The following is a 25,706-nucleotide window of genomic DNA, read 5'->3' on the forward strand; positions in this document are numbered from 1 at the left end:
TGAAAATAATAATGCGTGTTTGGAGGAGCGTCCTCTGATCCTCTCTCTTGTGTGAGCAGACAGTCGCCCGCTCTCTCTCTCTCAGTCGCTGATCGAGCGAGCGGAGCGCGACTACCCGCTCAATTAACATAATTTACGGCCCAAATCCAACAGAACCGGTCGGGCTGATTCGATTCGGGTTCTGTCTCAGGTTATAACTCCAGCGCTCAGCCCTGCAGCACCACATAAAGGCAGATCAGAGTTTCCTACCTGGTAAATGTGGAGAACACCGCTCCGACAGATCTGGATGCTGCGCTGGCGCCGCCGTTAAAATAAAACAATTCCACTATAACTGATTATGGTACTCTTCTATGATGCTAAACCGTTTGTGCCCGCATCTGATGCATTAATTATTTGATTATTTTCCTCGGCTCTGTCCTAAACCTGCCGGTCGGCCGTCGGGGTGAGGGGTGCACGCGGGGTTTGTGGGCCACAAAGAGGGCTCGCGGCCACATCCGGCGCGCGGGCCGCCATTTGCGGACCACTGCTCTACAACTTTTACCTGCCGACTTCAGTTTTGGCATTTTCTGACTGAGGTAATAAACTAATTAACATTTTCTGATTAACTTGAGTCTGGAAGCAAAAGCATCGTTTGGAAAAATCTGTTACTTAAGTGAATTAGTGGTGGTGAGTTTAATGCCTGGAAAACAATATAGGATTTTTTTTAATGCCTGGCGATGGTGCGTTAAAGGACCACAACTTAAAAAAAAGAAGAAGCTATTTTTGAATTTCAGATGAAAGATAAAACTGATCAGGCAGAATCGTGGTCAACTGGTGCAAATCTAGTTGTTTTAATACATTATTAAATTAAATGTGTTATTTATATATATATATATATTTTTTTTTTTTAAATAGCCACCAGTTTTCAAACAAACTATGGTGAAGTAATAATTGTTCAACTTAATTCATGATTTTATCTACAAAATTAAAATAATCATTTATGAGCAACCTAGATAAACCTTTTAGGATGTGATTTTAGTTCAGGGGAGCTGGGGTTTACAGGCAGTGTGACGGGTACCTTTATCTGCACATCTGTGTGAATAATTATCTTGAGCAAGTAAAATTAAAACCGTAAATATTTAGCAAGGATCATGTAAATCCTCATCTTCCAATCACCATCACTGGTTTATGTTGGTTCTTGTTTGTGTGAATCTGGTGCCCGAGGCTCTTAGTTTCATAATCTGGCTGTGCCCTTGTTGCTTTTATAAAGAAATATGTTTATCAGTATTTTTATCTGAATTATTGGAAACGATTTCACGCCCCGTAGATATGAAATGATGAAAACACCCTCAGAATAATTGCTTGTTGACATTTTTTTTATTAAGTTATGCAAGTGCGTAGAGATGAGAAGGACCACAGCGTTGGTGCAACAGAATGTGGATCTTAACAAAATGTAAACCATCCCTAAACACTTGCATTAGCTTTGATTGTTTAAAAGGACATCCTTCAAGACACAGCAGCCACCTTTACTCTTAACTTTAGAAAAGATGGCTATAATTTATTGGCCCAACAATTAAAATGGAATAAATCTAGAAAAAAAAGAAACTTCTCACACCTAACATTATAGGTCATTAAAGCCAAAACATATCTTAATCTACACCATCATCCTGAGTTGGTGATGTTGATTTGTCATGTTTGTGTCCTGCTGGGCCGCTAGAAAATAGCAGTTCATAAAACTACAATAAATAATAATACAGTAAAAATAAAGCCAGTCATGCAGCAAGACATTTTATTCAATATTTTACACTTACTACATCACTAAAGTCTGTCGGTCTTGTGCAGCGTTTACAAATTGATGATTTTAATCTGTGATGATCAGTGTTGGGCAAGTTACTTCAAAACTGTAATGCATTATTTATTACTTGTTACCCTCATTTTAAAGTAATTCATTAAATTACAATATTACTGATTTTAAAATGTAAGACATTACACTACTTTTGCATTACTCTAAGTTACTTTCACCAATACAACTTCAATATGAATCTGGTCATGTGACGCTCAGTGAGCTCATGACATATATGTGGAAGGTGATGTGGTGTCTGAGCTAGGATTGCTGTTAAAACAGTCAGATGTAATAACAGTTCTTTATTAAATAAAAGCAACAACAACCTGTACTCTCAGCACGCTGCCACCTTATATTAACTGAGCGGCGAGTGAGGTGGTGGGGGCCCCAAGCCTATATTGCCTTGGTCCCCAAATTCCTTGATACGGCCCTGGATGTGGGACTGACTTCTGGGGTGATCTGATTCTATCACATGTATAAATATTAAGTGCTTATATCTTATTGCTTTTCACTGGTAAAAATGTGTATCGGGGATAAATCTACCTACTTTTTTCTTTTCAAGCACTTTGTTTTGTTTTCTTGATTTTATTTGAATAATTTCCGGCCCTTTCTCTCTCTAACCTTCCTGCATGCTGCATGTTTTCTCCGTCTTCCAGAAAAAACTGTTTCCTAGATTTCCTACTTTCTAACTAATCAGCCAAAGGGATCTACCGAACGCGAAAAAATTAAATAAATAAAAAGCTTAATATGCGCGGCGCTCCAGCAGTAATGAGTTGAAATCACCGGGGTACAGATTATGAACTCAGCTGAGGCAAAGCACGTCAGAAAAGCACAAAATACCAGAGAACATGCGCTGATATGAACGATCGCAAGTGAATTATTTTGTTTTAGTGGAGCGATTTTGTGAATGTTTCAGCGGCCGCGTGCAGGACGCAGCTGGATATGGCAAGCCAAAACCGTCACAATACGCCACTTTCCCAACCCGTCTAGTTAAGAAATGGCGAAAAAAACGCCGTTTGATGTGCCAAGACGTCGTAAAATACGGCAAAAACTCTGCCAGAACGCCGTAATTTACGCCGTTCTGAACGGTCCCGTAGAACGCCCGTAAAATACGCCGTTTTTTCCGGACATTGAACGCCGTTTTTTACGTCACCCTAATCCCAGACGCGTTCTCTGTGTGGGTGGCGTAAAATACGGCGTTTGGTACGGACATTGAACGCCGCTTTTTTCGCCGTTCTGTGACATAAAACGCCGCTTTTAACGCCACTTTGTGACAGTTTTAACGCGTTTAAAATTCAACTTTACTCTCATTTATGCAGAGCCCTCCCCATGGGTTTCTCATCCACTTAATTTAAACTTCAGTGACCCAATGAAAGACGAGGAGGTTGAGGCAGCACTAATTCATCCCAGATTCGCCGGGCTGTCGGGCTGTGCGGATTGCTGTTTTCTAATACAACTCGGCTCTGTTTCAACTAATTTCACTGTATTGAAAAAGCCTTGAAATGTAGTAATATTATCAACAATGTGTCAACATTATTATTTTTTCTGTCCACCTGTAAAAGGCAGAAACGCTGTTTCAGTCAGACCTGATGATTACTTAAAAGTGTGGCTGCCGTATCAGTCTGTCCTCGTGGCTCGTGAGTCCAGCTGAAACATCAGTGCTCTTTCTGTCCAAAACTCCATTCTTCTTAAGTTAATCCACTTTCAGTATTTACTATTGTGACAGTGTGTGTGTGTGTGTGTGTGTGTGTGTGTGTGTGTGTGTGTGTGTGTGTGTGTGTGTGTGCTGTCGCAACGTCCCGATTGATCATGCGCCCTGGCTACTTGGTCAAGGCAATGTTCCTTTGGCTGACTGGTTAGAGCGTATGACTCTCACCCGGGAGTCTGGGGTTCGAATCCCGCCCGAGCCCTCATTTATCCACCTGGCCACACTATTGTTTTTTTTTTTCGTTTTTTTTAACGACTGTTATACTTGTCTTACAGGAGCTTCTGAAGATGTTCTGTCTTGCTTCTCCATCATCACTCTCCAGCTCCTCAGACCAGCCACTCCAGAACCTTCCCAGATCCAGGATCAGAGCACTTTAATTAAAGTTTGAAACATGTCTGCTTGTTGTTCTCCTATAGAAGCCTTAAACTAGAATTTGCTAATGAGCTTTCTTGGCTAAAATATGCTCTTAAATGTTTTTATTTACATAATCAAGAAACACGTTTTTCATTGCTGCTTCACCAAGACACGACTCTGAGAATGTCCTCAAGATCCTGAAACACTGGTTAAAACAAATTACTTTTAACCTCTTATAAAACAAACGTGCCTGTTGATGATTATGCCACTATACTGAAGCACCTGCATACTTGCTACCGATTTGCTAACTTTCTGTAATATTTGATATTTAAGTTGAAAACATGAAATGCTGTAACACAAATTCCAAATGTTCTAGTTGAGCACTTGTTTCTACTCAACTAATCATTATTTCTGTGATTAGTCAGCTTTTTCCTTTTCAATAAACACATGGAAAAATTACAATTATCTTACTGAAAAATGGTTTAACAGTGTTGCACATGTATAATAATCTACACTGGTTTTCACAGTTACGGCATTCTTCAAACTATAATAATAAAATAAAGTGAAAAGATATTTACAATTGATTACTTCAAGTTCCTACTATTTACATTTTATGCATCGATACTGTAAATGGCTGTTTACTAAGGCATACAGAGTCAGTGCCTGTACACAGGTAGTTTGCTTGTAAATCTACATATTTCTGTTCTATATGATCCTGTATTCTTCATTAATGCTACTTACAAATCCACGAGTCTGTAGAATTGCCTTGTTTATTTGAGCAGGTATTGAACAATCCTTTTAGTTATTAACAAGTTGAGTGTGTGCTTAAGAGGAGTTTAAAAGTGTTAGCCTTAGAAAGTAGATGAGCCTCTCCCACAAACCACATTTTTTTAAATTTAGGACTTTACGGAGTGTGCTGAAAGACAACAATGAGGCTAATCATCTCCATTTTTACAGGAGGCAACCCCCTGCTTACTAGGCAAGAACCCGTATGAGAACATTCCACTGACTTTGTATGCCTTAGTAAACAGCCATTTACAGTATCGATGCATAAAATGTAAATAGTAGGAACTTGAAGTAATCAATTGTAAATATCGTTTCACTTTATTTTATTATTATAGTTTGAAGAATGCCGTAACTGTGAAAACCAGTGTAGATTATTATACATGTGCAACACTGTTAAACCATTTTTCAGTAAGATAATTGTAATTTTTCCATGTGTTTATTGAAAAGGAAAAAGCTGACTAATCACAGAAATAATGATTAGTTGAGTAGAAACAAGTGCTCAACTAGAACATTTGGAATTTGTGTTACAGCATTTCATGTTTTTAACTTAAATATCAAATATTACAGAAAGTTAGCAAATCGGTAGCAAGTATGCAGGTGCTTCAGTATAGTGGCATAATCATCAACAGGCACGTTTGTTTTATAAGAGGTTAAAAGTAATTTGTTTTAACCAGTGTTTCAGGATCTTGAGGACATTCTCAGAGTCGTGTCTTGGTGAAGCAGCAATGAAAAACGTGTTTCTTGATTATGTAAATAAAAACATTTAAGAGCATATTTTAGCCAAGAAAGCTCATTAGCAAATTCTAGTTTAAGGCTTCTATAGGAGAACAACAAGCAGACATGTTTCAAACTTTAATTAAAGTGCTCTGATCCTGGATCTGGGAAGGTTCTGGAGTGGCTGGTCTGAGGAGCTGGAGAGTGATGATGGAGAAGCAAGACAGAACATCTTCAGAAGCTCCTGTAAGACAAGTATAACAGTCGTTTAAAAAAAAACGAAAAAAAAAAAAAACAATAGTGTGGCCAGGTGGATAAATGAGGGCTCGGGTGGGATTCGAACCCCAGACTCCCGGGTGAGAGTCATACGCTCTAACCAGTCAGCCAAAGGAACATTGCCTTGACCAAGTAGCCAGGGCGCATGATCAATCGGGACGTTGCGACAGCACACACACACACACACACACACACACACACACACACACACACACACACACACACACACACACACACACACACACACACACACACACACTGTCACAATAGTAAATACTGAAAGTGGATTAACTTAAGAAGAATGGAGTTTTGGACAGAAAGAGCACTGATGTTTCAGCTGGACTCACGAGCCACGAGGACAGACTGATACGGCAGCCACACTTTTAAGTAATCATCAGGTCTGACTGAAACAGCGTTTCTGCCTTTTACAGGTGGACAGAAAAAATAATAATGTTGACACATTGTTGATAATATTACTACATTTCAAGGCTTTTTCAATACAGTGAAATTAGTTGAAACAGAGCCGAGTTGTATTAGAAAACAGCAATCCGCACAGCCCGACAGCCCGGCGAATCTGGGATGAATTAGTGCTGCCTCAACCTCCTCGTGTTTCATTGGGTCACTGGAGTTTAAATTAAGAGGATGAGAAACCCATGGGGAGGGCTCTGCATAAATGAGAGTAAAGTTGAATTTTAAACGCGTTAAAACTGTCACAAAGTGGCGTTAAAAGCGGCGTTTTATGTCACAGAACGGCGAAATAAGCGGCGTTCAATGTCCGTACCAAACGCCGTATTTTACGCCACCCACACAGAGAACGCGTCTGGGATTAGGGTGACGTAAAAAACGGCGTTCAATGTCCGGAAAAAACGGCGTATTTTACGGGCGTTCTACGGGACCGTTCAGAACGGCGTAAATTACGGCGTTCTGGCAGAGTTTTCGCCGTATTTTACGACGTCTTGGCACATCAAACGGCGTTTTTTTCGCCATTTCTTAACTAGACGGGTTGGGAAAGTGGCGTATTGTGACGGTTTTGGCTTGCCATAGATGGAGTATTTGAGCCGTTGACTGTTGTAAACGCGCAACGAAATTTTCGCGGCGGATAAGATGCGGCTGGCTTGACCGCTGCTTACAAATGACGGCTCACTTGACCGCGGTCCGTTACCGCATACCGCTGCGTCCTCTCTGCCCGCAAAGCTGAGTCCATAAATGACGTCATATATGCAGATACTGCATCTTTCTTCGGGTTTCCCGCAATTTGAATTTTTAAGGAACACATCTTGATTCTGGGTTTAAAAATGCATTGTAATTACTGCGTTACTGACAATTGTACCGAGTAAATGTTACCATTTTCTTTCCCTGTAATGCCTTACATTACCACATTACAGCAAAAAGCAATGCATTACAGTAATTAATTACTTTTGTACCGCATTACTCCCAACACTGGTTATGACCACGAAGATGTAATGTTCTATATAAATGTAAAATATTACCCTGCGAGGTCTTTATTGTAATTATTCAGAAGATTCTAGGATTTGATTCAGAAGATCTAGGTTCTTTGCTTTTTCAGTGATCAGCCACGCTTCGTGTTACTTCAAGAAAGAGTCAAGTTTATAAAAGTAAGAATTTATTTTACAAACAATTTAAAAATGACTAATGAATTAAGCATTTAAGGTGAATGAGTGGAACTAAGGTGCTGAAATAACCAATGTGGGAGGTCCGGTCTTGGGGAGGGAGCAGGGTGAGTGACGGCGGCTGCAGCGTAATCATCAGTCTCTTTTATTTAGGGACACGGAGAAGTTAAAAGGAGAGAGAAATAGAAGATAGAAGTTCTTGTTCCACTTTATTCTTTTGTTTCATGATGATAAACTGATGCTAACATTGATATTATTGATCACAGCTTCCTTATCTTTTTTATTTTATTTTATTTTATTTTTTTTTACTACTACGTTGAGTTGGTTCCTGCTGTTGGTTGGGTTCCATCAGAGCTGACCCTCTATTCGATCTGGTGGGTTGTGTTCATGGACAGGACCTCAAACTGTCATAGTTTGCAGTGTTTTTGCTCGTGCTCCCAAAGCTTTTTATTGTTCTTAACCCTCTCAGGCTCAGAATAAGTTCTGATAAAAGGACGAACAACTTAGTCCTTCAGGGGAACTTCTGGGTTCAAAAATGCTCATGAAACACACAGGTGGAGTAACCTGGTAGGTAGGTTTTAACATTGCAAATTTTCAACGCCTGCCTCCAGAGGGTTAATGAAGGTGTTTTAAATCCTCTTTCAACATCCCAAGTCCACCTCTTGGTTCCCTGTTTTACTGAGTATTATGGCAAAAATGTAATTTGACCTAAGTAACTGTTAGTTTACTGGCAGAGAGTTTAGTTATACCAGTAGGACGAGTCCGGTTTTGGCTGCAGAAATTAAAGGAGTAAAGAAAACTAATACGATCTTTAAAAAGGTTCTTCTGTGTGTTGTTGGCTGGCAGCATTAGGAAGTGGCAACGTTTTTGAAGAAAATGAAAAAATAACCTTTTATTTGTACAAGTGTTTTGTTTTTCTCCTGTTTTAACAATGTTCTGTCCTCATGAGACTGAGAAACAAGTTTTTCTGTGTTGACACAACGCCATCTTCTTTAAATAAAGTGTTGATTTAATTATGGAATGTGTCATAGGTTGGTCTTAAATTACTTAACAAGGGGAAAACGCTTCTGAAAGAAGTAATGATCAAGAGCATTTTAAAATATTATCAGAAATGTTTGATTTTGGAAAGAGCCCAGAGAAGCACAGACATTTCTGGATTGGAATCTGACATACCGTAAATCCTCTAATACAGGCCCGGGCCTTTATTTGACTCAAGCTCATCAAGCTCCAGGCCTTTATTGGAAGGAGGGCCAGTATTAGAGGCAGGCCTCTATTTCCATTTGAGCAAAATTAACTAATGGTTCGCTGGAGTTTTTGACAATTAAAATTGCGCCCACATTTTCAAAGTTAAACACATTTCTTTTAACAACGGTAGTTTCTGCTTCAGCCCTCTCCCCCCTCCCCCTGCGCAGCAGCAGCAAACTGATGCGCCTGCAGCCTCTCAGAGTTCCTGCTGCTCTAAACATTAAAATAATTATTCATTTTCTGTTCCTCACTTCTGATTACCTTCAATGGTGTCTGTTTGTTGCAACCAGCAGGTACAAAAACTAACTTGTTTTTATTTGACTATTTTTCTGTCCTACCTGTTTATTATCTTCCTGCATCTCCTCGCAATCCTAAAGAAAAACTGCTACCTGGGTTCATATATATTCACCTCATGAGTTACCTTTGAACTGCAGTTCTAAAAGATCTACCGACCGCAAAAACAGCGGAGCGCTCACTGTTTGGCGGTCGTATCAGTGATCAGTGCGTCGGAGGACAAGGTGATGCGCGCAGCGCCCCGCTCCACAGCATGCAGCGAAACACATCAGGAGCTTGTCACCTGCTGATAGCAGGCTGCTGTCTTTTCCGAGGGCTGCATCTTGCCGGTCATTATCACGTGACAGCGACTAGTCGATGACAGGCGTAAAAAGTCACAGTAATCCCTCGTTTATCGCGGTAGATGCGTTCCAGACCTGGCCGCGATTGGTGAAAATCCGCGAAGTAGGGACTCCCAGCATGCCCCTCGCGGGGATTCCCTGCACGTTGCACCTACGTCACAAACCGCGGCTATAAACGGATGTCCAGCTCACCACTCAGTCATCGTTTCTTCAGATTCATGATCAGAGTTTCCAACCTACCGATCAATCCAACGAACTATCAGCTCATAGTAAGTTATCTTACTTACTTCTGGAAAGCCCGGCATTTCCGTGTCACTTCGTTGACGCTCGAACGCTCGGGGGTTTCCTAGATCAGCCGGCGTTTCACCGACGCTATCACTTCCGCGTCTGTGAAACCACGCTCCCTATTGAATTATCGTATGATCACATTCTCTATTTGTGGGTAAAACTCAAGAAAAAAATTGTTTTTTCTTGTTTTTTTTTTGTTTTTTTACAAAAAGTGTATTTTATGATGAAATTGATGAAAAAAACAAGAATTTCTTGATATTTCGCATAGAAAAATACCGCGAATCAGTGAAAAATACCGCGAATCTGCGAATTCCCCCTGAAAAATGCTCCAAAGAAAAAATCCGCGAAGCAGCGAATCCGCGATGAACGAACCGCGAAGTAGCGAGGGATTACTGTATAGTGAAGTTGACTAGTTCATACACCCCCTACTGCTGCTCTCCAGAGTGTTCTGCAGCATAATCAGCACGTTCTCTTTGAACTTGATAGTGTAATGACCTGGCTGGGGTTGTAAGCCAGGTGCATTCTGGGTGTTGTGTTATATGTGTTTCCTATCGTTCTGCTAGTTCCTATGTGCTGATTTGCGTGTTGTGTGAGTGTTATGTAAGCCACAGGGAAGGTGATGTGTGTTCTGTGGAGCGGGTTGAATTAGCATGGTTAACTGACACCGTGACTCTGTGTGGTAGGAGCGTGATAGAGGTTTGTGTCTGTAGCGGTACAAAGCATTGAAGAAAAAGCCCAATAAAGGTCCGCGTGAACCTCTACTGCCTCCTGCTGGTTGATTTGGGGACTATAACCCTGCCGCTGGGACGCTCATACTTGCTTGTCACCACATTCCACCCGGCCACAATAAGAGACCGGCCACAATAAGAGACCGGCCACTATTTACCTCCGCTGACTCCGACACCGGCCAAAAATGGAGACCCGGCCTTTAATTGAATACCGGCCTGTATTAGAGGATTTATGGTAATTCATCACTAGTGGCTGGTCTGAAACTGAAAAATCTGCTTTTATCTTTAGTTTGTGAATGCACCATTACCAATCAGCAGTTAAAATCCAAGCGTAATTTGTGTCATCAATAAAACGTCTTTAGAGTAGAACTATAATTTTACTTGAACAGAAATAAAAATTATATTCTATACATTCTGGTTGAGATACATCATTGCTGCCAGATCAAAAAGTAAATGGTAATTAAAGCTGCAAACAGCGTCATTCGGCCCTCGCAGCGAAGCTGCTCGCCTTCCGTCCGCACCCCCTCCACTCCATCCCCGACGCTTTCCCAACCCTTCGCCCTGCAACCGGTGGCGCACGAGCACCCATGCACGCAAGACACCCCAACGCGCATTTTACTGCGATCACTGTAAACTGTCACCTCTATCTGACTCAAACTTTCCTCCTTGCCTACCAACAGTCCCCACTAAAAATGTTTTACATTAGCTAAATAGTCCAGCTTAGAAAAAAACTCTATAGCGTAATTGGAACAAAATGGGCGACTTCCTGTGGTATATGGCATGGCTCCATGAGACTTCTTTATAGGTCTAGGCACACTACATAAGTGTGCAAAATTTCACAATACTCAGTCAAAGCATGATTTGGGGCTGAGAGATTTAATGGTCTTAGGGGGCACTATTTCAGAAAAAGGCCACGCCCACCAGCTTTTGACATCTATTTATATTTGGGGTCAGACTAGGATCACTCACCAGATATCCTTTGGTGATATCATGAGAACTGCGGAAATGAGAAGCAAACATCTTTCCATCGCGTGATGGCGAATTTCTCCATGCTCCCAGGGCCCTGCCCTTTTTTGAAACCTTCCAGTACTAGACACCAAGTGGCCCCAACTTGTGTATTGCTATTTGGCAGAGATTGCTGTTGAATAGATGAAAGGTGTCCAGAGGGGAGCTCTGAAAGTATAAGCATGGTATGGTGATAGGTCAATGTTTGAGGCTTAGCCACGCCCACACCGTTAGACTTTTGAAAAATCCGATGGTTGAATTTTTTCCCCTATGTCTTGAGTATATAGCAGTAGTTTGAAGGCGATTGGTGAAAAGGGCGATGGGGCATCACTCTCCAAATTACGTGTGTGAAAACCACCAAATCGAGTACTTGGACAAAATCGGACGATGTCCTGTGCGACTTTGTGCTTGGCTCCATCCATCCATCTGCCCATTTTTATCCGCTTATCCAGAGTTGGGTCGCGGGGGCAGTAGCCTAAGGCAAGAGGCCCAGATTTCCCTCTCCCCAGCCACTTGGGCCAGCTCCTCTGGGGGAATCCCAAGGCGTTCCCTGGCCAGGTGAGAAACATAGTCCCTCCACTGTGTCCTTGGTCTACCTTTAGGTCTCCTCCCAGTTAGACGTGCCCAGAAAACCTCACCAGGGTGGCGTCCAGGAGGCATCCTGACCAGATGCCCGAGCCACCTCAACTTTCTCCTCTTGATATGGAGGAGCAGCGGGTCTACTCTGAGCCCCTCCCAAATGATCGAGCTTCTCACCCTATCTCTAAGGGAGAGCCCAGCCACTCTTTGTAGAAAACTCATTTTGGCCGCTTGTATCCGTGATCTCGTTCTTTCGGTCACTACCCAAAGCTCATGGCCACAGGTGAGGGTAGGAACATAGATCAACAGGTAAATCGAGAGCTTCGCCTTCTGACTCGGCTCTCTCTTCACCACGACAGACTGGTACAACGCCCGCATCACTGCAGATGCAGCACCAATCCACCTATCGATCTCACGCTCCAGTTTTCCTTCACTTGTGAACAAGACCCTGAGATACTTGAACTCCTCCACTTGGGGCAGGACCTCATCCCTGACCCGGAGAAGGCATTCTACCCTTTTCCGAATCAAGACCATGGTCTCAGATTTTGAGGAGCTGATTCTCATCCCAGCTGCTTCACACTCGACTGCGAACTGCTACAGCGAAAGCTGAAGATCACGTTCTGATGAAGTCAACTGGACCACATCATCTGCAAAAAGCAGAGACCTGATCCTCAGGCCACCAAAACAAATGCCCTCCATACCTTGGCTGCGCCTAGAAATCCTGGCCATAAAGGTTATGAACAGAATCGGTGACAAAGGGCAGCCTTGGCGAAGTCCAACTCTCACTGGGAAAAATACCCCCTCCATAAAGCTTAGTTTATCGTACAGTTATGAAATTTTGTACACTTGTAGTACTCAACAGTCAACACAGAAAAGCCTCTTGCAACCATGGTCAACATCAAACAGGATGTCTGCCGTTTTGTTAGAAGTAGTGATTTTGACCCTGTTTTGGCCGTTTCTAGGGTCCGCTTCTGATTGATTTACTCGATCATTTTTCACATGATCGTCTCGAAAGTTGTGGGAAATTGCTCAGAAGGGATGGGTGATCAAATAGAAAAATAAAACTGACTTTTCGTATATGCTGAGGGGCGTAGCCAGGCCTCGAATTTCGACTACTCGCCAAAAAAATATAAATGCTATAACATCATACTCTAATAGAGTTACAAAAATTTCTGTGGTCATTCGACATCCTGCCACAAACTAAATTGAATGGTCGGATGATGACTCACACAAGCCCCACCCCCTCAAGACCAAAAAGGTCAAGTTTTACTGTGATAGGTCCCAAATCGCCCCATTTCACTTAATCACCACAAATTTGTAGCTGGTAACTCAAGACAAGTGGATGTTTCTTGGCGTCACTTTATGGGAGTTTTCAAAAGAGGTCAGGGCTGTGGCTCTACGGTGAAGTCAGGCGTACCGCCGTGGCCATATGTTTGCCTCCCATTTCGTCATTTCTAAAGATATTGCCACAAAACTTCTGGTGAGGGATCCTAGTCCAGCCCCCCAAAAACTCCAGTGGGCGTGGCCTATTTTCTTAAATAGCGCCCCCTAAGACCATTAAAATTGTCGGTCCCAAGCCATGCTTTGACTGAGGATTATGAAATTTGGTACACTAATGTAGTGTCTTGGGACCTACAAAAAAGTCTCTTGGAGCCAAGCGCAAAGTCGCACAGGAAGTCGGCCATTTTGGTCCAAGTACTCGATTTAGTGGTTTTTGCACACATTGTTTGGAGAATGATGACCCATCGCCCTTTTCCCCGATCACCTTCAGACTTCTTTTATATACTCTTAGCTACAGGGGGAAAAATTCAACCATTGGATTTTGCAAAAGTTGAAAGGTGAGGGCGTGGCTAAGCCTCAAATTTTGACCTGTCGCCACGCAACTCTTTTTCACGGCTCCCTATTGGACTCCTTTCACGCAATCACCAGCAATCTTTGGCAAATAGCAGTAGACACGTTTGGGTAACTTGGTGTCCAGCATTGGCAGGTTTCAAAAGAAGGCAGGGCTTTGGGAGCATGGCGAAATTCGCCATCACGCCATGGAAATACGTTTGCCTCTCATTGCCTCAGTTATAGTGATATTGCTACAAATTCTCTGGTGAGTGATCCTAGTCTGACCACCAATATAAATGGACGTGATAGGTTTGTGGGCGTGGCCTATTTTCGCCTGGTGGCCGGGCTTTCACCCATGGAGCCTGGCTGGGCACAGCCTGAAGAGGATACGTGAGTCCCCCTTCCCATGGACTCACCACTCGTGGGAGGGGCCAAAGGGGTCGGTGCAGTGTGTGACGAGTGGTAGTCGTGGGCGGGGACCTTGGCGGTCTGATCCTCGGCTACAGAAGCTGGCTCTTGGCACATGGAATATCACCTCTCTGGTGGGGAAGGAGCCCGAGTTGGTGTGTGAGGTTGAGAGGTTCCAACTAGATATAGTCGGACTCACCTCAACGCATGGCTCTGGCTCTGGAACCAGTTTCCTTGAGAGGGTTTGGACTTTCTACCACTCTGGAGTTTCTCCCACTGAGAGGCGCCGAGCAGGGGTGGGCATACTAATTGCCCCCCATCTTGGTGCCTGTACGTTGGGGTTTACCCCAGTGAATGAGAGGGTAGCCTCCCTCCGCCTAGGTGTGGGGGGACGGGTCCTGACTGTGGTCTGTTCTTATGCACCAAACTACAGTTCAGACTACCCACCCTTTTTAGAGACCTTGGAGGGGGTGCTGGAAAGCGCTCCTTCCGGTGACTCCCTCGTTCTGCTGGGGGACTTTAACGCTCACGTGGGCAATGACAGTGAGACCTGGAGAGGTGTGGTTGGAAGGAACGACTTCCCTGATCTGAATTTGAGTGGTGTTTTATTGTTGGACTTCTGTGCCAGTCATAGATTTTCCATAATGAACACCATGTTCAGACATAAAGGTGTCCATATGTGCTCTTGGCACCAGGATACCTTCGGCTGCAGCTCGATGATCGACTTTCTTGTTGTTTCATCTGACCTGCGGCCGCATGTCTTGGACACTCGGGTGAAGAGTGTGGGACTCCAGAGGCAGCAGATGGGTACCGGCAGTCCAAGCGGAACGCGGCTCGGGTGGTCTCCAAGGCAAAAAGCCGGGCATGGGAGGAGTTCGGTGAGACCATGGAGCAAGACTTCCATACGGCTTCGAGGAAATTCTGGTCCACCATCCGGTGCCTCAGGGGGGAAAGCAGTGCGCTACCAACACTATCTATAGTGGGGACGGTGTGCTGCTGACCTCTACTCAGGACGTTGTGGATTGGTGGGCAGAATACTTCGAAGACCTCCTCAATCCCACCGACACGTCCTCCAGTGAGGAAGCAGAGTCTGGGGACTTTGAGTTGGCCACTCAAATCTCTGGTGCTGAGGTCACTGAGGTGGTTAAAAAGCTCCTCTGTGGCAAGGTTCCAGGGGTGGATGAGATCCACTCGGAGTTCCTTAAGGCTCTGGATGTTGTGGGGCTGCATTGGCTGACATGGCTCTGCAATATTACGTGGACATCGGGGGCAGTCCCACTGGACTGGCAGACCGGGGGTGGTGGTCCCCTTATTTAAAAAGGGGGGCTGCAGGGTGTGTTCCAACTACAGGATGATCACACTCCTAAGCCTTCCTGGTAAGGTCTATTCAGGGGTTCTGGAGAGGAGGGTCTGTCGGATTGTTGAACCTCAAATTCAGGAGGAGCAATGTGATTTTCGTCCTGGCCGTGGAACACTGGACCAGCTCTATACCCTTAGAGGGATCCTGGAGGGTGCGTGGGAATTTGCCCAACCAGTTTACATGTGCTTTGTGGATTTAGAGAAGGTGTTTGACCACGTCCCTCGGGGGGTCCTGTGGGGGGTACTCCGGGAGTATGGGATACCAGGCCCTCTGATATGGGCTGTTAGGTCCCTGTATGACGGGTGTCAGAGCTTGGTCTGCATTGCCGGCAGTAAGTCGGGCTGAGAGTTGGACTCCGCCAAGCCTGCCCTTTGTCACTGATTCTGTTCATAACCTTTATGGACAGGATTTCTAGGAGCAGCCAAGGTGTGGAGGGCGTCCGTTTTGGTGGCCTGAGGATCAGGTCTCTGCTTTTTGCAGATGATGTGGTCCCGTTGGCTTCATCAGAACGTGATCTTCAGCTTTCGCTGGAGCGGTTTGCAGCCGAGTGTGAAGCAGCTGGGGTGAGAATCAGCTCCCCTAAATCTGAGACCATGGTCTTGATTCGGAAAAGGGTAGAATGCCTTCTCCGGGTCAGGGATGAGGTCCTGCCCCAAGTGGAGGAGTTTAACTATCTCGGGATCTTGTTCATGAGTGAGGGAAAACTGGAGCGTGAGATCGATAGGTGGATTGGTGCTGCATCTGCAGTGATGCGGGCGTTGTACCGGTCTGTCGTGGTGAAGAGAGAGCTGAGTCAGAAGGTGAAGCTCTCGATTTACCGGTCGATCTACGTTCCTTCCCTCACCTGTGGTCACGAGCTTTGTATAGTGATCTAAAGAATGAGATTGCGGATACAAGCGGCCGAAATGAATTTTCTCAGAAGAGTGGCTGGGCTCTCCCTTAGAGATGGGGTGAGAAGGTCGGTCATTTGGGAGGGGCTCGGAGTAGACCCACTGCTCCACATGGAGAGGAGCCAGTTGAGGTGTCTCGGGCATCTGGTCAGGATGCCTCCTGGACGCCTCCCTGGTGAGGTTTTCTGGGCACATCCAACTGGGAGGAGACCTATAGGTAGACCCAGGACACAGTGGAGGGACTATGTCTCTCACCTGGTCAGGGAACGCCTTGGGATTCCCCCGGAGGACCTGGCCCAAGTGGCTGGGGAGAGGGAAGTCTGGGCCTCGCCTTAGGCGACTGCCCCCGCGACCTGACTCTGGATAAGAGGATGAAAATGGGTGGATGGATGGATGGTATTTTTCACATTTTAGGGGGCGTTGTGGAGCTAGTGTTATTGCAATTTTTTTTGGGACCTTTAAAATACAAAATTTTCCACCACGCCTGACGTGTGTGCACAAATTCCCGAGTTTGCAGCTATGTTAAGGCCTCCAAAAAGCCAATTTACATTGCGGAAGAAAAAAACAGAGCAGATACAATAGGCCTTCGCAGCTTCGCTAGGTTTTACAACCCCCTAAAGCGCTTCACAACACAATATTCTCACACACCTTCCCATGAGCTACAAAGTAGCCACAGCTGATGGAAGCGAGGCTTCTGGCTCCACTAGATCAAAGCTGCACAAAATTGGTGATAGCACTTTAAACTAGGGATGCACAGATAATTCTAAGAAATACATTTTTCGGCCAATACACACACATGATGATTACCTTTACTGTCACATGACAAAAAGTACACATCATCACCCCTCGGGTCTGAAACAGATGCACAAATGGAAACCAGATTTAAAAAATATCAGTTGTTAATATCGGCCCAGTTTTACTTATTGGACCGATATCGATATTTTTTAAAAGATGACCAACATTGGCCAATACCTGTAGATGATGGGCATCCCTACTTAAAACCAGTATTGGTAAATCACTACTGAAGATTTCATTTCCAGGAGGTTTTGCTAGTTGCAGGTTGTTTTTATGATGTTGACATTAAGCCTCAGCAGAGTTCCAGCTTATGAACTTTAGCTTTGCTAAGTTTTAATCTATATTCTCTAACAACCTGGAGTTATAGTGTCCTTGTTCCACGGTATTGTGACTGTGCTTTTAGACTTCATAGGTTGCATAAGGAATAATGTAAATGCCGTGTGTGCAATGTCTTTGTTTTTCTAGTTACTGCTCCACCTTTTCTTCCCTCTTGTTTTTTCTAAACCTTTCACTTAGTGAATGTGTGGATGGATGACAAAGCTGCAGGTGCTGTTGAGCAATCGGATCAGATTTGTTTGGATGCTTTGATACAGCGTGGGACACTTGCCATGACAACTGGAACTTGGCTTGGTATTTATCTTCTGAATGGACTCTTGTGTCCAAATGCTTGAAAGACCAGGAAGTGTTTTTCCTCACTTGGCCTTACCTTCAGACTTCTGTGTATGTGTTTTACACTTTTTGTTTCAACAACACTTTCTAGGTGGTGGTCAGTAAAGGGTAGCCTTTCCCTGGTTAACCTCTTGACCCTTTTTTGACCCAGTTGTGTTAGATCCAGTATTAACAACTTGTTTTTTCAGTGGCTGCATTCAGAGTGAGGTGCAGTGAAAGTCCAAGCCCAGCTCTGCCACATAAACACAGTGATAACCTAACTAGAGCAGCCTCTGGCTAAGAAGGCCCAGCCCTGCTCTGCCTGTTTGGGCCGGTCCCTCTCTGAGTGATGGCTTACCTGTGGAATTCATCAAAGCTTTTTTTATACTCCCATTGATTTGAGAGCAATAGCTGCGCACTCTTACAAAGCGTGGTGTGTACAAATGCAACTCCGCCATCCTCACCCACTTCAGCTGAAATATAATCAGTCTTTCAGGCTGGACGCTGCCTTTGTGCAGCTCTCTATGCGGTTCAGTCTGCCTTCTTTCCTATTCTTTCTGGACTGTATTTGCTTATGGGGGGGGGGGGGGGGTCACAAACTGTTTAGCAGCACTATTGTCATTCTGAAGGTCCTTGTGTAAACAGGGCATGATGGTTGCATTTCGATGCACCCCCTCCCCTGAACAATGACAAATCACACTGCTATTGTTTAGCCTCAGGTGTTCAATTCTGATTGCCAGGAAGTTCTCTGTTGCACAAGAAATGTGGTAAAGTGTGTGCACATCAGCATGACAGATTGTTAAAAACATCGGAACAGGGTTGAGAAATCATCTGTTCCTGATGTATGGCGTTGGTGCCAGTTGTATGAAAACCAGCAGTCTCTTTGGACAGCAGATAAACATTTAAAGTTATGCTTTGTTTGGACACAAAAGTAACCAAAAATTCCAACTATAGCAGTTTACAGTCCCAAAATGTGCGCCATAACCTTATGAGAGGCATTTTATTGTTTAAAGGTGCAATTTATTTAGTGATTATTTCACTGCAGAATCCTTACAGTCTAATGTCTCAGTGGTGGTGGAAGGAAGGTTGTATTGAAACTGATTTCATTCTCACCCGGCTGGGGGGTTGTTTGCTTTTCTTGTTTCAAAAAAGAAAAACCAAAAGGGGGCCATAGTTACTGTTTACACTCTGAGTTTATGATGCGGCGAGCTGATACAGCAGCGCAGGCGTTTGTAATTCAACACCAACAGGCAAAATGCTCCAGAGTTGTGTAAAGAACAAAATACTGAACTTGGGGAAAGTGGTCAGGCCGAGCATCATCAGTCCGAGTTACGGAGTGGTGTTCCTGGAAAAACACCTACAGTGAAGGAGTGGTTCAGAGAGCATGAGACATCATTTTCACACATGGATGGGCCACCACAGAGTCCAGACCTTAACCCCATTGAGCATCTTTGGGATGTGCTGGAGAAGGCTTTGTGCAGCGGTCAGGAAGCGGGATGCAAAATCAGAGTCAGAGTCTCCAAAAGCAAGACTGTTCAGACCACTTTTGTTGACTTCTCTGTGCTCTTTTTCCCTGCCCATGTGCTTGGTGATGCGCTCATGACATCACAGACCACCCATGTGCTCAGTCACGTCTGTATTCCTAAGTAGGGTTGGGCATCGATTGGAACCGGGACCAAACAATAGTTTTTATCGGAATCGTTCAAAGTTTTTTATTTCGATTCCTAGTTTGGGTTCCTCGTATGCCGACGGAAGAGGAGTCCACGGCCAATCTCCGTGGAAAAAAAAACGTCATCTGCAAATTGTGATCAAGGCTTTCCAGAGCTGATCACACTAGCTGTCTGTGTGCAGACAGAACATGTTTTTGTCTAAACGAAGGTGATGTTATTGTTCATAGAATTAAAATTCATGTTGAAGTTACAATTATTTCAAGTAGGACCTGTGGTTAGCTGGCTCATTTAAACATGTAACGTCTTGAAAGAATCGGAATCGGGAATCGATAGGAACGGGAATCGAAATGGGAAATTTGAATCAGAATCGGAATCGTTCTAAATCAAACGATGCCCAACCCTACCTAAGGCAGTGTGAAACAAACACGGCTGGGCTGGGGCGGGTGGAGTGGAGCCATTGCTAGTGTTTAAGTGGCAATAGAACAGTGAAAGTGGTGTGGTGGCATCAGCTGGCATAGGCCAGATGATGCCCGCACTGCCCACTCACCACAGCCATGGAATACACCTCATCAACACTCACTAGCACCATATTGGAGCAGACGGAGGGAGACTAGGGGTCTTAGCACACCTCTGTTGTCGCTTGGCTTCCTGGGGCTGGAGGTTAGGAGGGAGATCCGGCCGTCCGGTTGGGGTCTGGAGTGGTGGGTTGCTGTGCTCAGCGTTGGGCGGGGGAGCCTGCTCATCAGCACCCCAGCAGAAAGGGTCGAACTCTGGGAACCGTTAATGGTTTTAAATTAAGTAAACACCTTAAACTCCTTGTCTTTGTTTACAATTTCTTCCAGGGTGGTGCTCCCCCCATCTAGCCACACTCCTGAACAGACATTCCCCATCACGCGCTCTGTGCTCCTCTCACCAAGGCCTGCTCGCTGTCCCTCGTTCTAGGTGTCGTACTCGCGGGACCGGGCTTTCTCAGTCCTAGCACCGTCACTCTGGAACCAGTTGCCACCCTCAGTTAGGCTGTCCCCATCTCTGCCAGCCTTTAAGAGTTGCCTAAAAACCCGCCTCCTCCGCTTGGCGTTCCCTGAACGTGTTTGAATTTGGCGCTCTTTTATGTTGATTTTATTTCCCTGTTTTCATTGGTTCACTCTCTCCCTTGTTTTACCCATTTGTCTTCTACTAGAATGTTTTACCTTTTTTTGTAATATTTGAATTGCTTTTATTTTCGATTTATTCACCATATTTAACAATATTTTCTCATGTACCGTGTTCAGCGCCTTGGGCTTCCCGAGAGGGTCGCAGAAGGCGCTTTATAAATAAAGCTTTGATTGATTGATTGATGGTTGTATCCCATGTGCAGCAGTACCGGGACCAGAGTGAATAGGGTGTGTATGGGGACCATGAGTGGGTGTCTGGCGTGCATTTTTGTACGTCTTAGGTTGTATGTGTATGTGTGAGCATGAGGGAGGGAGTGTGTGACTGTGTTTGTGTATGACTGTATATGTCAGGTGGGGCCTTTGACTCCTCCCTTCTCCTGGAACTTCTTTTGATGATATAGATCTTCGTCTCCCCTCTCCCTGCCACACCTGGTGTGGAGTGCAGTGCCTTGATCTGCCTGGGTCGTGGCTCCCAGGTCAGGGGGTTTAAGATTTTTGGCATCTGCCTGACCAATCCCGGTGGCTGCCTGGTGGGGTCTGGGTCCATGGGCTCTGCTAGGTCCCTGGCGGGGGTGGTCGCCCCTGGGTCCCAGGCTCGGCCGGCTAGGGGGTGGGAGGCTGCGGGCGGGCCTGTGGGCTTGCCGCCCATATCTCCCGGGACTCTGCCAGATGCTGGTTGTGGCCCCCCGGGGCGATCCTCTGCGCCTCTCGAGGGGGACGGGGGCTTTTCTGGTCGCAGTCTCCCTGGGGTCCCTGTGCTCTGGGGCAGCGCCTGGATCTCTGGGACTTGGAGCTCCCTCCGTCTCCTACACATCCTTAGGGGGCGGATCTGTGGTCCCTCACACTCTCTATTGGACGCTCCTATAGAGAAACCTTACATAAACAAGCGCGTGTACACACACAGGGGCTGACATGGTGCGCTCATAAGTAGGGACTTGGGCACGTTCAACACATGTCTTAAGGCTGTGGTTGGCACTAAATGCACTATGATTTATTATCGTGTGATTGTTCAGTTAAACAAGGTTGATTTTATATTTCTTCATCAAGTTGACGCAGTGATAGCTTGATCTTGTTGTATTGTTGTTGTGCCCCTTTTTTTTCCTTCTCTCTTTCTGCAGGTCTAGAAGCAGACTCTTGTTCATTATTGTTTATTTTTGTGGACCCCCCCCCCCCCCCCACCGCCCCCAACCCCCTTTGTCTCTTCCATGCTCTTTCACCTCTGTCTCCGTGTCTGGTCAGAATTAAAAAGCATTCAAACACAACAACAATAAAGTTTTAAGTATCAGGCGTGACATTAAAAGCAGACGTGTTGATGCTCCACCTGAGAATAAATCTGTAAGGCTTGTTACCAACATTCAGACATCAATTCTGTTTGCTTCACAGCCAGAAAGGACACACACACACACACACACACACACACACACACACACACACACACACACACACAAAAGTGGCAATAGAAAAAGGTGTTATAAAGGTGAACGCATTGCGAGGAGATAAGTTTCACTTTTGCTTTCACAACAGTAAATTAATAACACAGGGGGCGCTAAAAGCAAGCCAAAACTACAATCTCTCTTTAAATAGGAATGCAAACAAAAACATTTTACCAGCTTTACTTATCCAATGAAACCTATTACAGCCGACTAAAACCTATTACATCCCCCCCCCCCATCATAGAAAAAACACACCAAATAACATGATTTTTACTTTTTACATCCAGTTCTAAACTTTAAATACATTTCAGCACTGTTTTATGTGGGGAGAAAATCTAAAACTAAAATATAACTAAAAATGTTACCAAGTTCCTCATTGCAGTCTTAAAAAACTGCTGGGTTTTCCTCCAGATCTGGATCCAGATCTGAGTCGGCGTCAGGACCTGGAAGCAGCTTCCATCACAGAGCGGTGTCCATGACCTCCAAAAACATAAAACCAATAGATCAGCTCCCTGTCTGTGCAAAACTGCTGTTACAGATCTATGGCTCAAAGGTGTAATGTTTTCACATGAGTGGAAGTTCACTGGCCATGGAAGACACATTGTTATGTTTGTTTTTGTGTGTTTTCAGAAGAGAAGGAGAAGGGATGCGTGTCTTCTGGGACCGACTGAGGGAACCCTCCTTTGTCTCCAAGTGGAACCCCTTTGCCATCGACTTCCCATACGTCACTTTCACCCACCACCCTGTGAGGACCATCAACGACACCTTTGCTGCGCTCTGTGACGTAGGTCCACCGATCACTATTTGAAGATATTTTATTTTATTTGTTTTTTTATTTATTAACATATCTTTATAAGGAGGATTATTGTGAGAATTATGCATTTTATAAAAACTGTCACAATTCACTGACAGTAAAACGGGTATAAAGCTGTTATAGCGAATCTACAGGAATCTACAAGCTAGGTTTTGAACGCAAACTCGGTCCTGGAACACTCCCCCCCCCCCTCCCAGTCAGGAAAAGTTATTCTGGTAAGCTACAGACTAAGTTTTTTGGAGTTGTATAAATATATATGCAGCTGTAAACCTGGCAGCTCATTGTTTTAATTTTCTGTAGATTAGTGAATTATATTGGGAAAGTATGATGGAGCTATAGTCAGCTGAGAGCTTGTGGTGGCAGAGCTACGAGCACAGAAATGAAATGGTCAATGAAAGTTGAACTGTACAGATTTTGGTTCTGAAGATGTTCAGCTTCCTCCTTGGTGTCTAGATCAGCTTGTTGGTCTTCTCAATCAATTGTTTTTGATCCGGTCTGCACCTCCAGCTATTCAATTACCCTTCCTGGTCGGTAACAAATTGGTGCCTGTGCTTGGTTTAGCCGCGGTCACCAGCCACTCTTTCAACCTTTTCTCTTCTAACCTCCTCCTTTCCACCTTGCTTCTGACTGCGATCCTCGGTAGTGTCCCGGCTACCATCTCTTATGAGCTCCAGACACTTTTGTCCTTCCGTTTGTCTGTGATAGCCCCAAGATGTGCCGAAGATTTAACTCCCTATCTGTTTACGTGAGCAGTGCGTTTGCCGGGAGTCAAACGCTGCTTCCTACCCGAACGCCTCCAGCGATGTCTATCCAACAGAGGAAAAGAGTTAATGAACAGGAATCCAGTTATTGCGTCCCCACCTCCTGCTCGCCGTCTGGTTAGTTCTCATTTTCTTAATGAGAGGTAATTTTCTGCTGCTTCTGATCCACCCTGTTCTTCTGATAACGACCCAGATTCCTTAACTTCTCAGTTTAACGAGCACTGCCTCTCCATTCTGGACAACATCGGTCCTGTCAGAACCAGTTCAGGTCCTGCAGTGAACCCTACTCACTGGTTTAATGACGGCCTTCGCAGCCTGAAGCGCCAATGCAGAAACATTGAGCGTTTGTGGAAGAAAACCCATCTCCACGTCCATCTGCTGCACCTAAAGGATCTTCTGACATCCTTTAACTCTGCAGTCAGAGACGCCAGGGTTGCCTATTTCTCCAACCTGGTGTCCCAGAGCAAAGGGAACCCCAAGGTGCTGTTTAACACCATCAGCAGCATCGTCTCTCCTGCCTCTCCTACAGCCTCCATCCACTCTGTTGCAGACTGTGAGAACTTTCTGTCTTTCTTTGTGGACAAAGTCAATAAGGTTAGCTCTAGCATCTCTCCTTCAGCCTTATCGCTGCCTCTCCCGACTCCAACCAGGCCCATCATCCTAGATAGCTTTGCTCCTGTTTCTTTGCCTGAGTTAACCAAACTAGTTAACTCTATGAAGACCTCTGCATGCCCCCTCCACATCTTACCCTCATCTTTGTTTAAAAGTGCTTTTCAGTCCATCGGTCCCAGCGTGCTCTCTATAATTAATGCTTCTCTGGTTTCTGGTCAGGTCCCTGCTTACTTTAAGATCGCTGTAATCCACCCGCTTCTTAAAAAACCGAGTCTCGACCCCTCTCTCCACAGCAGCTTCAGACCCATCTCTAAACTTCCGTTCATCTCCAAGATCTTGGAAAAGGTTGTGGCTAAACAACTCACAGCTGCTCTTGATGAACATAACATCTATGATAGCTTCCAGTCAGGTTTTCGTAGAGCTCATTCTACTGAAACAGCTCTTCTTAGGGTCTCTAATGACCTTCTGACTCACAGTGATGCAGGGGACTGTTCTGTTCTGGTCCTGCTGGACCTGACTGCAGCCTTTGACACTGTTGACCATCACCTGCTACTGGAGAGGCTGAGAGACTGGGTAGGCCTATCAGGATCTGCTCTGGAGTGGTTCTCCTCTTATCTCTCTGAGCGCTCCTTTTCTGTGGCCGTCTCCAAGTTTAGGTCCTCCACCACCTCCCTTACCCATGGTGTCCCACAAGGTTCTGTGCTGGGGCCTCTGCTCTTCCTCCTCTATCTGCTTCCTCTTCAGCACATCCTGAGCTCCTTCAAAGGAATCTCCTACCATCTTTATGCAGATGACATCCAACTGTATATCTCCTTTAGGCCCCATGAGATGTCTTAAGCTGCAGCTGTTACACACCTGCTTAGACTCTATCAAAACCTGGGAGGCTGGGAACTTTCTAGCTGAATCAAGATAAGACTGATATCCTCGTGTCCCCCTCCCCCTGTGGAGTCCACAGTGATGCAGGGGACTGTTCTGTTCTGGTCCTGCTGGACCTGACTGCAGCCTTTGACACTGTTGAGCATCACCTGCTACGTGAGAGGCTGAGAGACTGGGTAGGCCTATCGGGATCTGCTCTGGATTGGTTATCTTATCTGTCGTAGCATTCCTTCTCAGTGGCCATTTCAGTTTTGGTCCTCTGCCACATCATTCCTCTGTCTGGAATCTTAGTCTCACCCTGGATTCTCATGTCAGTTATCTTGTTCGCGCCTCCTTCTTCCATCTCAGGAACATTGCTAAGCTGGTTAGGCCTACTGGTTGTGCAGCACCAGGCTAAAGACCAAAGGTGACAGATCATCTGCTGCTGTGGCCCCCAGACTCTGGAACTCTCTCCCCCTGAGCCTGAGATCAGTGGACTCAGTGGTCTCCTTCATCACCACCCTCCCCTTATTCTGCTCTTATTCCACCTTTCTGAGGATCTACTGATTTCCCTCTTTCCTATTAATTTTCTCTCTCTTTCCTTACATTTTTTAATCACAAAACATTTTTTTATTTCAAACACATTTTTAATAATGTTTTTTTTTATATTTTGATTTTTTTGTGAAGCTCCTGGTGATCTTT

The 25,706-nt window shown here is 44.9% G+C and overlaps 1 protein-coding gene across 1 annotated transcript in view; it reads left to right on the forward strand.

Moving 5' to 3' along the window:
- Positions 1 to 25,706, forward strand: part of tprg1 (tumor protein p63 regulated 1) — a 117,974-nt gene that overhangs the window by 85,717 nt on the left and 6,551 nt on the right. The window contains exon 6 of the mRNA XM_070545892.1: positions 22,593 to 22,746. Coding sequence (XP_070401993.1) covers positions 22,593 to 22,746 — 154 coding nt within the window. The remainder of the gene's footprint in view (positions 1 to 22,592; positions 22,747 to 25,706) is intronic.

Source organism: Nothobranchius furzeri, chromosome 16 (assembly GCF_043380555.1).
Source record: "Nothobranchius furzeri strain GRZ-AD chromosome 16, NfurGRZ-RIMD1, whole genome shotgun sequence".
NCBI lineage: Eukaryota > Metazoa > Chordata > Actinopteri > Cyprinodontiformes > Nothobranchiidae > Nothobranchius > Nothobranchius furzeri.